The sequence below is a fragment of the Hyperolius riggenbachi genome, chromosome 5 (genome assembly GCF_040937935.1).
Source record: "Hyperolius riggenbachi isolate aHypRig1 chromosome 5, aHypRig1.pri, whole genome shotgun sequence".
NCBI classification, from domain to species: domain Eukaryota; kingdom Metazoa; phylum Chordata; class Amphibia; order Anura; family Hyperoliidae; genus Hyperolius; species Hyperolius riggenbachi.
The window spans coordinates 229,156,550-229,171,107 of record NC_090650.1 but is presented as its reverse complement, the minus strand read 5'-3'; the positions used below and the strand labels follow the sequence as shown (position 1 = coordinate 229,171,107).

The 14,558-nt window shown below is 43.3% G+C and overlaps 1 protein-coding gene across 1 annotated transcript in view; it reads right to left on the bottom strand.

Moving 5' to 3' along the window:
• MYO10 (myosin X) overlaps positions 1–14,558 on the bottom strand; it is a 300,888-nt gene that overhangs the window by 174,485 nt on the left and 111,845 nt on the right. Inside the window, exon 3 of the mRNA XM_068236720.1 lies at positions 8,717–8,875. Coding sequence (XP_068092821.1) covers positions 8,717–8,875 — 159 coding nt within the window. The remainder of the gene's footprint in view (positions 1–8,716; positions 8,876–14,558) is intronic.

Here is a 14,558-nt window from a genome sequence, read left to right as displayed (position 1 = left end):
GGTGGGTAGGTAGCCTGGTGGGTGGGTAGGTAGGTAGGTAGCCGAGTGGGTGGGTAGCCTGGTGGGTGGGTAGGTAGCCGGGTGGGTGGTTAGGTAGCCGGGTGGGTAGGTAGGTAGCCTGGTGGGTGGGTAGGTAGGTAGCCTGGTGGGTGGGTAGGTAGCCAAGTGGGTGGGTGGTTAGGTAGCTGGGTGGGTGGGTGGGTAGGTAGCCTGGTGGGTGGGTAGGTAGCCAAGTGGGTGGGTGGTTAGGTAGCTGGGTGGGTGGGTGGGTAGGTAGGTAGCCGGGTGGGTAGGTGGGTAGGTAGCCGGGTGGGTGGGTAGCTATCCGGGTGGGGGACCCGACTCCTATCCTTCCTCCCTCACCTCAGGGGCCCCCTCCCGGTATGCGCGGCGGGAGAGCGGCAAATACAGGAAGTCTCCGGGGCTCCAGGCAGGCGCTAGAGGCTCAGCCGCTTGGTCTCCGATGTCTCCAACTCTGTATACTGCTCGCTACTTCCTGGTTTAGTAGCGAGCAGTATACAGAGTTGGAGACATTGGAGACCAAGCGGCTGAGCCTCTAGCGCCTGCCTGGAGCCCCAGAGACTTCCTGTATTTGCCGCTCTCCTGCCGCATGAGGGGGGGGGGCCCGAGGTGAGGGGGGGAGGATAGGAGTCGGGGCCCCCCCAGAAAAAAAAAAAAATAATAATAAAAAAACAGCAATACTTAATGGGCCCCTGAAGCAACGGAACTTCAAGGGCCCTCGTGCGGCGGCACGGCCTGCACGGCCGTATGTCCGCCACTGGTGTGCACACTGGAGCGATGTGATTTTGTAAAAATCCCTATTAGCATTGCATTAGCAAAAGCTTTTAAAATCTCTAGCGTTTAAAAAGCTCTTGTGGTGTGCACCAGCCAGTACACATATTACAGAATCTAGCATGTCGACAGCTACCCCATAACATATAAACTAGAGCCTTGTACACACACTACAGAATCTACCAGGTCTAAGACTACCACACAAATAAATGTACACTAGAGTCTTGTATACACATTACAGAATCTAGCTTGTCTAAAGCTACCCTATGTCGTTACTTAGCAAATAATGTGTGATTTGCTTTGGCGAATCACGAAGTGGTAAGCGAAGAACAAGCCTACAATCTCCCTGTAGGAGGAGCAGGGAAACTGCACCCCTCACTCCTCCTCCCCTCTCCACAAAATAACTATAGCCAAGAAGCATGTCTGTACATTGCTCATTCCCAAAACTATGGTGATAACGATAATCATTAATTAGGGAAACATAAATTTAGCATTTGTATGAGTCTTAAAGGATATCCTTGGGTCTTGGGCTTTATTTACAAGCACTGATCCTGAAGCCAAAAGAGCCACCCACTGCTATTGTGTAATAGGATACTGGGAGCTGGCTTTTGAGCACCGGAAGCTCTGATCACAGTACTGTGACTGTAATATGCACCCTTTCTCCTTGTGTCTCTCTTACTTGCATGTTAGTTTGAAATTCTTAATTAGTTTTTTTGCGTGATTTTGTTTCATTCTCTGGTGCCACACATGATACCCTGTGCAGCTGGAGGCTGCTTTTAGCACAATTGAAAAGAATGTTGCCCCAAAGAGAGAAGCAGTGGATTAAGGCTGGCTTTTATTTCATATCTGCAGTGAGGTTTCCTGTTCATAAAGCTTTACATTCCATGCATATTCCTTATAGTGTGGGAAGGCACAAGTATAAATTACACCAACTCTTTCAATGCTGGAAAGAGCTATATCCATAAGCCTTCAAAGCGGTCACATGATGGTTATATATGTATCTTATATCACATGTATAATCCAAACTCAAAACAGCAGTAACCTAATCCTTACAGATAGCATGGGATTACTTGTATACAAATCTGCTGACTTAGATTCTGGTTTCTTTCTGGTTGAACCTGGTGGATGTCTTTTTTCAACCAAACTACATTTACTACAAGCATTGGTGCAGGTTTACAGCACATTGTGACACAGCTCCATCACAGCCTGTTCTGGATAGCAATTGTATACAGAGGTCCATCACAGCCTGGTCTGGATAGCAACTGTGACATTATACATAGGTCCATCACAGCCTGGTCTGGATAGCAACTGTGACATACACAGGTCCATCACAGCCTGGTCTGGATAGCAATAGTCACATTATACACAGGTCCACCACAGCCTGGTCTGAATAGCAATCAGCTATTCTGTTCACATTCAGAAATAAATTGGTTAATAGTGATCAATATATTGCCTTGCTTCCTCAATCGCAAGAAGATTTAAGCAGAACTCTGGTTAAAAACCAATGGAATTGCTGCCACCACTAGCACTGTGCTGCTTCTTCTTTTCCCAACAAGCTTGGCAAAAATTGACCATAGTGCTCAATCACTGTTTTGAAACTACCTGTAATTGATTGGAGGTACAGTATATTGGTCGGTTAGGCATAAGGTTGGTACACATGCTAGACTAGAGTGTTCTTGGCTGAAGTGGCTAGTTGGAACCACCTGAGCTGAGAATCTATTAGTACAGCTATTCCCTGGGGTAGTTTTAGTGGCTTGCTATCAATGGTTCAGATCTTTAAGCAAAAATATGCATTCCAGTCCATTGTTCTTCTTACCCCAGTCAAGGGAGCTGTTCTGTTTGCCACACCAGCTTTCCTCTGCCTCTCCATAGAGACAGAATGCATTCCTCGGCTGATGTTTAGTGACTCATCAGCCCAAGAGTTGGCTCCGTGCTACTGTCAATGCACAAGCCATGCTGCGCCTGTGCAGTGCGGCCACCCTTTTTCTCGTACAGGAGTCCGGTCGCAAGCTTCGGTAATACCAGCACTAGAAAGGCAAGGCGGAAGAAGATGGGAGGCCTCTGGGTCACTATTTTACCTAACAGGATTTCTTTAAAGCGGATCCGAGATAAAAAAACTAACTATAGCAAGTAACTTGTCTATATATACCAACCAAAAATACTATCTCTGTGGATATGACATACGCCATGATGAGATCACATCGACCCAACCAATCTCTGATGAACTTCCTCAAAAATTGACCCAGCTAGTCCGAGTATGAAATTTCATCCTCCACTGCTGTCATCAGTATGCCACCTGCAAGCTCACAATCTGGAGCCTACGTGTCCTGCCCAAAATGATTTCACCAAATATATAACAATCAAATATTATTATTTCTTTCTGCAATACACTGAGAGCAGCCATATTCTGCTTGTCATCATTATACAGGAAAACTGCTCTGCATCTTCACCCCTCAGCCTGTGAAAACTCCACTTCCCTCTCCTCCTCTCTCCTCCCCTCTATGTCCCTTTTCCTCTGAAATCTTGTGCATGCTTCAGCAAAAGCCTCCACCCCAGGCTGAGCTACCATGAGCACTTGCAGCATGGGACTCAGAATGCCTAGGTGCTGGGGGTGTGGATACATTAACTTAATGCAATTATGTAATAAATAAAAAAATAAAATAAAACGTTTGGGGGGAAGAATGCCCAATAAACTATATGTAAGGGGCAGAAAAATGAAGGCAGCAAAAGTTTGTCTCAGATCCACTTTAAAATGACTGAGCATTCTATACAGATGCGTTTTTAGGCATAGGCATTACAGGCCACTGCCTGGAGTGCCATTGGCCCTGGGGGGCGCCACGCCCCTGATTAAGCCCCACCCCCTTAACTAAGCCCCGTCTCATGAACAAAGCCGCGCCCCCGTAGGTGTTTGTACCTTCTTCTGTCCCATTGTGCCTCCTTCTGTCTCCTTGTGCCACCTTCAGTCCCCCTTTTTTGGCAAGATTTGTTGGGGGTTAGAATAAACCAGGCCCCTAGACTCTCTCCATGCCCTAGGCACCCACCTAAGTGCCTTGTCGATGATCTGGCTTTGTGTGTGTCCCTCTGTGCCTCCCTCTGTGCAGGAAGGGGGTGTGCAATGAAAAGCGACAGGATCGGTGGGTTATTTGTATCTCAGGGATTCCCTGTATTATTCATCCACCCTATACAGCACATGATTTATATTCTCTAGTGTGTCGTTTTTTGTGTGACACAGGACTTCTTGCCTGGAGGGACAAAAAGGACAGAAATACCCCTGGTTCAAATCAATATCCCCTGGTTCTGGTTCTAATAAATCTTAAAGGGATACTGTAGGGGGGTCGGGGGAAAATGAGCTGAACTTACCCGGGGCTTCTAATGGTCCCCCGCAGGCAGCCACTCCCCAATGCTTCGGCCCCGCCTCCGGTTCACTTCTGGAATTTCTGACTTTAAAGTCAGAAAACCACTGTGCCTGCGTTGCCGTGTCCTCGCTCCCGCTGATGTCACCAGGAGTGTACTGTGCAGACACAGACCATACTGGGCCCGCGCTGTGCGCTCTTGATGACATCAGCGGGATCGAGGACACGGCAACGCAGGCGCAGTGGTTTTCTGACTTTAAAGTCAGAAATTCCAGAAGTGAACCGGAGGCGGGGTCGGAGCATCGGTGAGCGGCTGCGAGGGCACAGGATGTCTGCGGGGGACCATTAGAAGCCCCGGGTAAGTTCAACTCATTTTCCCCCGACCACCCTACAGTATCCCTTTAAGTGTCAAATATATGGTACACTGTTGGAGAGGGTTACAGCGATAACCAGCGCAGGTTAATTTCCCTTTTTTGCATATGTGGACTCTTGCACTAAATGTTCGAACCCTCTGGAGTATCTGGAGATTGGACCCTGAACAGTGAAGGACATACCAATAAGAACTATTATAGTAGGAACTATTGGGACTAACGTACAAACATTTGAAAGGTAAAAAACAGGGAACACCAAGAGCCCCAATAGGGTAATTCGTACTGGACAAGGTGGCAATAAGTTTGTGTTGCTAGATACTCACAAGTCAGGGTCACCAGCAGGCAACCACTGTAAAGGCAGGTGGGGAGATTGTCCTGACCCCACTCAGGATTAAGAAGTCACTCTCTGTAGACAGGAAGAAAGGGTAGCAACCCTCCACCAAGGATGGACTCAAAATTGTATACAATGAACAGAGGCGCCAAAAGTATAAGATTAGATTAAATGAGCTTAAAAACCAACTTAAATGGCAAAATTGAAGGAGGAAGTGGTGGTCTTACCTCCCTCAAGCAGACACGACAACGACTGCGATTCAGACAGTCAAACACATTTATTATGAACTCCAAAAAGAAATGCAACGCGTTTCGCAGGTTCAACCCCGCTTCATCAGGCAATATAGGGAGCGCCTCAGAGGCGCTTAATTTGAATCCTTGTGCAGATTGTTTGATACTCCTCCCTATATTGCCTGATGAAGCGGGGTTGAACCTGCGAAACGCGTTGCATTTCTTTTTGGAGTTCCTAATAAATGTGTTTGACTGTCTGAATCGCAGTCGTTGTCGTGTCTGCTTGAGGGAGGTAAGACCACCACTTCCTCCTTCAATTTTGCCATTTAAGTTGGTTTTTAAGCTCATTTAATCTAATCTTATAGTTTTGGCGCCTCTGTTCATTGTATACAAACATTTGAAAGGGGTAGCGCACTCTACTAGCACTGTTGATTATTTTGGTAAGTACATGTAGCATCATTTCTGAGTTGCAGCAAGCCTGGGGATAGAGGGGAAAGGGTAGAGGAGGGGAGCGCAACTGATCACTTAAAACAGGATGTTTTAATGCGTCTAGTTGTCCTTAACCGGTTAAAATAAGTTGAATTATCGCAAACAACTTCTGTTTTAAGAAGGCAAATTCTCCTAAAATATACACAGAGTTAGTAACATGAATTGCTTGTGTATGATATCCCAATTTTATTCTTGGTGCCACTTGCTGAATTTCAAGATCACATCGCACTTTCTACCACTTGGTCATTACAAATATTTACAAAAAGTCAGTAAACTTAATGTGTGCATAAAGCACAATTTGTCACACATTTGTACATACAGTATGTACTCATATACTCTACTTCAAGATACTGGAATAGGTTAAATAACACTGGTTAATAAAACATATTCAGGACAAAGATAAGAACAAATCTTTTGTGAATGAGCGATAATTTAAATGACACATCAGTTTATGACCTAAAGTACACTGATTGGATGAACAAGATAATTAACCAGATGGCTTCAGTCTTCCTCGGGCAAGGACAACTGAAAATCTATGTTCTGCACTGAACTATTTCAAGCTTGTCATTTTAGAGGACCACATGCTTATTTCAGAGTCCCATCTACCTAAACAAGAAATTTTAGAAACATGAATTTTTTATACAGAACAATACTAATTAAAGGATTACATTCTTCTTGAAACCAGTATGAATATAGATCCATGCTGTGATCCCAAAGGAGGCTATGGAGCAAGTGATTGTTTTAAAATGGTTATGGAAGTTGCAGGCATGGATGTCACAAAGGCTATCATTCATAAAGGGCTGTGCGGTAAAAAAAAAAATCTGGTTGGAAAAATACAGCATTTGGTATTTTAGACTTTTGTGTACTAATTCATAACATTTTCACAGCTGCGATAAAAGTGCGGGTATTTACCAAAGTAAACTGTCGGTAACATCAGAAGAGTAGCTGCCTGTTGTTACATGTTTTGTTACATTGCTGTTCTCCGTGCAGAGACAGCAATACAATAAAAGAGGCATCCCAACTTCCCTTTAGATGTGCATGTTTTGTTATACTGCCTCTGCTTGCCCTGAATCTGCTCTGAATCTGTCTATTAGTCTTTCTTAACAATCTATTTAATTGCCACAGCTTAGAAGAACTTGAAACTTTACACGCGGCAGGCTTTGTGATTTTCACATCTACACATTTCAAAAACAGGAACCCAGGAGGTTAAAAAGTCAACACAGCCTTAGGTATTCAGGGGAAGCCTTGTTTGTTCCAATCGCTCTTCTGCTGCCTGGGGGAGATCTCACTGCTTCTACTTGTGAGTCTCCATTAACATCACACAGTCCCGCATAGACTTCGCTCTTATCGCTCTCTTATCACCACTTCAAAGCAGGCGGCATGTTCCGTGCCATTACCCCTTGTTCTAATCTTTATAAATTGACATTTACTGACATGTGTTTGAGGTAATTACTGCACAAGTTGGTAATTTACCTCACTGCTCTGTAATTTCATGCGGTAACAGCTTTTATGAATCGAGATTTTGCTAAGTACTCGGTAAAGTCAGCTGTTTTCTGCATTACCGTATGTGGTAATGCGTTATGGATGATAGCCAAAAAAGGAAATATTTTAGTACTTCCAATAAAGAGCTTTAGGTCCTTTTGGCCCTATAAGCCTTTACCCACGTGATTGGTTACACCATCTCCAGATTATCTGTTTCCGCAACACAAAAAGATGATCAGGTATGATTTTTTTCAGGTAGTGGATGTGTTGTCATTGCTCTAATAGGCACAGACTGTATATGCTCCCCATTGCTACAGCTAAACCATTGTTTATCAGTCTTTCAAATTCCACAAATCATATTATTATGCCATTATGAGCCTTCCCTTACTTTGTCCTGCCCCTCCATTTACCTAACTAACAACAATATATTCTCTTCCACTATTCACTTGTCTTATCTATCCACATTTTATGATGTCTCAGTACTATATTCCTCCTGCCTGGGACACACCAAGTAATTTCCATCAGATTGACGGTCGACGGTAAATCAAAAGGTGTATGCAGGCCCGGATTTACTTCACAGGAACCTATAGGCACAGTTGTCTTGGCACCTTAGAATTCACCCTCTGTTAACCTACAAGCTCCCACCAAACTGCGCCGCAAGTGTGCTGGCTGTCCCAACTGTCACTTCTCCCTTACTTCTCTTGCCCGTCATAGGTAGCTACAGGTGTCCCTTAGTATTACATAGCCAGAAGTATCCTCAATATCAAGTAGCTAGAGGTGACCCCAAGTATTAGGTAGTTAGAGGAACCTCAGTGTTAAGTAGCTAGAGGTGCCCATGACTGAAGAGAGATCTTGCCAGTGGAATGCCGAGAGCAGGGTGAGTAACCTCTCATTTACACTCTCATCAGGACTCTGCATAGGGAAAGAGGGAGGGAGCCACTTGGGAAGGGGAGTGAGCCGCCTTTCCATCATCAGGCGCCTGTGGGCATATGCCTACAGTACCTTATGATAAATCCATTCCTGGGTGCGTGCATACACAATGGTAGTTATCCGCAGGGATCGATCCCCTGGGTGACAGATCAGGGGCTGACTGCTGTACATATGCACTCTGCTATATCAGAGTGACGTATACTATTTCACGCTGGATAAAACTCGGCCCAGACAGCTGATAACGACTGCCTCTCCCGGGAATCTAACTTAAATACAGCGGTCTGACCTCTCAGCCAGTGACCAGCCTAGCATATCCTCTCAGCCGAGCACTGAGAGCATTGTTCCCCCAACTCACCCCACCTGCTGTGTGACGCTACTTGTAGGTTGCTCTGCCGTCCTGGTCAATTCACCTCACCCCCCCCCCCCCCCCCCCCATGCAGGTACGCTATTGAAATTGTGAAAACATAATTTCCCTCACTTTTCAGCAATTCTCAACACAGTTTGATATGATGCAAGTGAAGGCAGCAAACTCCTGCTAGAGAAGGACAGATACTTTTTCAAAGCTTGGTGTAAAGAATCATGTCCAGGTTTGCAGGATCATCCAGGCTCTTTCCTAGTTCTCCAACCTTAGGGCACGTATGTAAATAAGCATTTATTTTCTACTGCCTTTTATTTAGTAACCTACCAAGACTCTAAAAAAAATAAAACAGATTGGAAGCTTTACAAAAAGAAACTCACATAAATTTTATTCTCCTGATATCGCTTGTAGAGATTGTACATTATGGACCCTTCATGAAGATCGCCCAGTGATGCCATATCTTCTACGCCATTTGTGCTAGTTGAATGCATAGCAGTCACCTTCTGACGAGTAATTGTGCTTTGTTTATAAGTGAATACCTGAAACAACACATATAAATAGTTCCAATTAATAAATGTTAAATATTGAGATACCGGCATTAGAAACTGTAAATAAACCAAAAACCTGAAGTTTAGAAGCATACATGTTCTGATGTATCAAAGTCTATCTATCTATCTATCTATCTATCTATCTATCTATCTATCTATCTATCTATCTATCTATCTATCTATCTATCTATCTACAGTATATACTGGATATTCCCATTATAGAGGTTTCAGACTATTAGGTAACATGTATGGTGAATTCAAAACTATGGGCTTTTTTCAAAAGTTTAACAAACAAAGAAAGATCTCTAGCAGAAGGCTACGTTTCCACTGTAAGGTAGCATGTTTGCATGAGGAAAATGGCATTCAATTTTTCTGAGAGGCAAAAAACGCATAGTATTGTATATGCGTTGTTTCACATGCGATTTTTCACAAAGGTCCATGTTCTGTCTAGTGACAACATGACAAATTCAAAAACCACGTGGAAAAAAATTGCATTGTATGTGAAAAACCGCATGCAAAATGCAAAAAATGCAGCGTGCTGTCAGTTTTCCCCCCACATACAATTGCATGCAAAACTCTTACTGCATGGAAACTAGCCTATAAACAATCATTTGTTTTAATAGTAATGCAATTTTTCGTAGCAAAAATTTGCAGATTAAATAAGTAAATGGAAACTTTGCCAAGGTATCCTGCGATTAATATATAAGGTTGGTAAGTTAGATTTCATTATAAGTATGAAGCATACGCGGTATGAGAAAGAGACACAATAAATAAAGCTTTTGTATACATTTCAAACTCTGTATCTGAAGAAATATGAGTTAATATGAAGTTGTCACAAGGCAGACATCTGATCTGTGCCACAGAGTGATGTTTCTGCAGGCAACATGTAGTAAGTGAAAAGCAGCACTTTACATCACAGGAGCTCACCGCAATACCTAGAGCTTTGCCTTCCAGCTCTGATGCATAAATCACTAGTCACAGAGCTGCCTTGGAAGTCAGTGAGCCAGTGGTACTATCACATTTATTGGTTAATATTAGGAAAAAGAAACATTTTGGGTGATGTACCTTGCATTTTGTAATGAGAATTCTACACTCTATGAGGAGTTATGCTCTAGAATCCTATGCAGATGCATTTTTTTGTTTAAATAACTTGGATTAAACTAGTGTTCAAGATACCTATTTTTTAACGTAGAAGGAGAACAACTGTCTAAGGTGTCTCACGTCTTCAAAGGCTGCTCATCTAACAAAAATTACCTGGCCTCTTTGTCCTGGTTGGAAAACATGTGGCAGTATATTTACCTTATGTTTTTTTTTTAATTTATAAGCTAAAAGTTGCAACAGTGCTTGACTGAACTAAGATTACTGTTACGGTATTAAAACTCTGCTTTTAATGTAAATACTGTATCTTGTAAACTTTTTAAGCTGCTATAATGGTGACATGCCTATTGCAGACACTGGTCTCTGCTCCTAGATATCTCTGTGCACAACTGGCTCAGTATTTGTCTTCATCATGTCTCCTCCACTCACGCCACCAACAATATTATGCCTAGTACACACCATACAATTTCTGTAAAGGTGCGTACACACTCACTACTACTGCCGCCAACAACGGGTCCGTCAGACCCTCCCGCTGGGCGGACGTTCAGCCGAAAGTAGCACATGTGTACGCGCTATCGGCAGACTGATAAGGCAGTTTCTGAACGATCCGCTGAGCGCATACACACGTGCTACTGTCGGCTGAACATCCGCCCAGTGGGAAAGTCTGACAGACCCGTCATTGGCGGCAGTAGTGCGTGTGTACGCACTTTAAGATTTTCTGTTAGATTTAAGGGGCCCATACACCTAATGATTTTCCCGCCGATATACAGCAGATTCGATCACTGTGATCGAATCTGCTGTGAAATCGTTGCGCAAACACTGACAGAACGATCGATTTCTGTCCGAAATCGATCGTTCCCGTCGATCCGTCCGTGCAAAAGATTTCGCTCAATCGCCAGCGAGTCAGGAGTGCGTCAATAGCGGCGTTCAAATGTCCAACGACCAACGCTAGCGGCAATACATTACCTGCTCCGCCGGCGCGTGTCCGCTGTCACCGCTGCTCCTTCTCCGCTGGGTTCCGGCAGGCTTCACTTCTTCCTGTCCCGACAGGAAGTTTGAACAGTAGAGCGCCCTCTACTGTTTAAACTTAACTTCCCTGGACGTGAAGTGAAGCTGGAGCCGAGCGCGGAGAAGAAGACAGCGGAAATCGGGGGACTCGTGCCGGCCGGATCAGGTAATGTTTGCGGGGGGGGGGGGGGGGTTTAGCTTCCCAGATGGTGAATAGATTTAATGCTAAAATCGATTCACAATCTGTTTGCAGTAAAGGCAGCCATACGATCCCTCTCTGATCAGATTCAATCAGAGAGGGATCTATCTGTTGGCAAATTGACCAGTGTATGGCCACCTTTAACTGCCACATAGATAATTTCCAACATGTTGGAAATTATCTATCTAACCATCTATCTGCCTAGCAATTAAGCATTGTTCTACTCAGCAGGAGATAACCAGAAGACAATGCACCAGAGATCATGACCAGTCTCTACCAGTACTTTACAGAAAATAATCTAATTACAGAAAATCTAACAGAAAAATCTAACAGAAAATTGTATGGTGTGTACTAGGCATTAAGCCTCATCTACACGCGTAGATGAGGCTGCGATCCGGCGGCTCGATTAGCCGCCGGATCGCCTCTTCCGCGTACCCGTGCGTGCCCGCCGCATCAGCGGCTCGATTGATAAGGAGCATTGCCGCCGCATCTACGCGTGTAGATGCGGCTTTAGACCAGGTTGTAACTGAGCACAATCACTGGAAATCCTTCTACACTCAAACAAACTGCAACTGAGCATCGCGGCCGCATCTACGTGTGTAGATGCGGCTTTAGTCCCAGTTCAGCTGCTAATGATGCAACCAGCAACTGCATCATAACAGGATCAAACTGGATAACATCCCCATCGTTGGGCCTTTATCTAAAGATCACTTACTTCAAGTATAAAGGTGTGTACACACGTCTAACTATGTCGAACAGCTTGTTGTCCGACTTGTCATTTGAATGACTTGTAGTGCAAACAACAAGTCGTTCAGACATCACATACACACTGACCAACAAAGCGGCTGATATGCTAATTTACCTAACATACATGTCCTTTAACCAACTTGATAATGGACGATGGACCGTATAGAACAATGGACTAGATTAAATGACTGATCAAACTTGTTGTTTGAATGTCTATGATGCTGGGAATACACCACAAGTTTTTTCAGCACATAGATGGTTCGACAGATAATATCCGACATGTCAGATCTTATTTTCAATCTTTTTCTGATAGATTTCTCATAGAAGTGAATGGAAATTTATAAGAAAAGATGAGAAAATCGATCAGACAGTAAATTAACTGAAAAATCTCTTAGTGTATTCCCAGCATTAGTGTCCAACTAATAGACAATGAAACAACAAGGACCTGTTTCCACTACACGCAGATTTGATGCAGAATGGATGCAGAAAAACTGACTCCAATGAATGCCTATGGGCCTGTTTCCACTAAACGCGATTATTCTGATGCAGATTTTCCCATAGGCAATCATTGGAGTCAGTTTTTCTGCATCCATTCTGCATCAAATCTGCGTGTAGTGGAAACAGGCCCTTATAGACTCCAATGAATGCCTATGGGAAAATCTGCATCAGAAAAATTGCGTTTAGTGGAAACAGTCCCATAGGCATTCATTGGAGTCAGTTTTTCTGCATCCAATCTGCATTAAATCTGCGTGTAGTGGAAACAGGCCTTACGTCGTTTGCTCAGTCATTTAATACATAAAAAAGTTTGTACACATGTAGAGACATAACTGTTGTGTGAACGACAGTTAGTCCAACGGATCCGCCAAGCAAATCAGTCAAAACTGCTGCTATCAGTCTAAAGCTGGCCACTAACTGTCCAATTTCTAGCGAAAAATCGTTCGAGCGATCAGAAATTCTGATCGGATTGGTTGTAAATAATCTCCATTGGTGGACACAATCGATTATGAACAAGTGAAAATAATGTCGGTCTTGGTGGTCGTGATAGATAGGAAGCAATGATTGGTTAGTTGATGGTGTAGTGAATGATTTTTCATCCGATCAGAATTTCTGATCGCTCGAACGATTTTTCGCTAGAAATTGGACCGTCAGTGGCCAGCTTAACACTTGACATACACACAGCCAACTGTCGTTCAAACGATCAGTATGAACGGCAAGTCGTTCGGAAAAATCAGACGTGTCGTACCTTAAAGAGAACCTGAACTGAAAATGAAAAGTCAAAATAACCATACACAGGTCATACTTACCTCCTGTGTAGTCTACTCTTCAATCTCTTTCTCCTCTCCTGCATCCTGTTTGTCCAATGTGATCAACAAATTCTCCGTCCTCCATTTTAAAAATGGCCATTACCCCATAACAGCTTCCTGGTCAGCACACTGTTAAACTGTATTATCACCCACTTGAGCCATAGGGAAACATGGACATTACCTTGCACATTCAGTTGTAACTGACAGCTGCTGATATATAACTGACAGCAACTGGTATATTTCAGTTCTGACAAAATCTTTTCAGAACTGGAAGGGATCACTATAAGAAGAACGCTCCTTGTAGGTTGCTCTGCCGTCCTGGAGGCCTCCAGAGAGGAACTGACAGTGAGGTTAGTATGCAATATTTATTTGAAGCTATGTCATGTGTTTATTATAAATCATTTTACTCGCTTAAGGTTCCCTTTAACCACTTGAGGACCTAGGGCTTTCTACCCCTTAAGGACCGGCCACTTTTTTTCCATTCAGACCACTGCAGCTTTCACGGTTTATTGCTCGCTCATACAACCTACCACCTAAATGAATTTTGGCTCCTTTTCTTGTCACTAATAAAGCTTTCTTTTGGTGCTATTTGATTGCTCCTGCGATTTTTACTTTTTATTATATTCAGCAAAAAAACATGAATTTTGGCAAAAAAATGATTTTTTTAACTTTCTGTGCTGACAGTTTTCAAATAAAGTAAAATTTCTGTATACATGCAGCGCGAAAAATGTGGACAAACATGTTTTGGATAAAAAAAAACCCATTCAGCATATATTTATTGGTTTGGGTAAAAGTTATGGCGTTTACAAACTATGGTGCAAAAAGTGAATTTTCCCATTTTCAAGCATCTATGACTTTTCTGACCCCCTGTCATGTTTCATGAGGGGCTAGAATTCCAGGATAGTATAAATACCCCCCAAATGACCCCATTTTGGAAAGAAGACATCCCAAAGTATTCACTGAGAGGCATAGTGAGTTCATAGAAGATATTATTTTTTGTCACAAGTAAGCGGAAAATGACACTTTGTGAGGAAAAAAAAAAAAAGTTTCCATTTCTTCTAACTTGCACCAAAAAAAAATGAAATCTGCCACAGACTCACCATGCCCCTCTCTGAATACCTTGAAGGGTCTACTTTCCAAAATGGGGTCATTTGTGGGGTGTGTTTACTGTCCTGACATTTTGGGGGGTGCTAAATTGTAAGCACCCCTGTAAAGCCTAAAGGTGCTCATTGGACTTTGGACCCCTTAGCGCAGTTAGGCTGCAAAAAAGTGCCACACATGTGGTATTGCCGTACTCAGGAGAAGTAGTATAATGTGT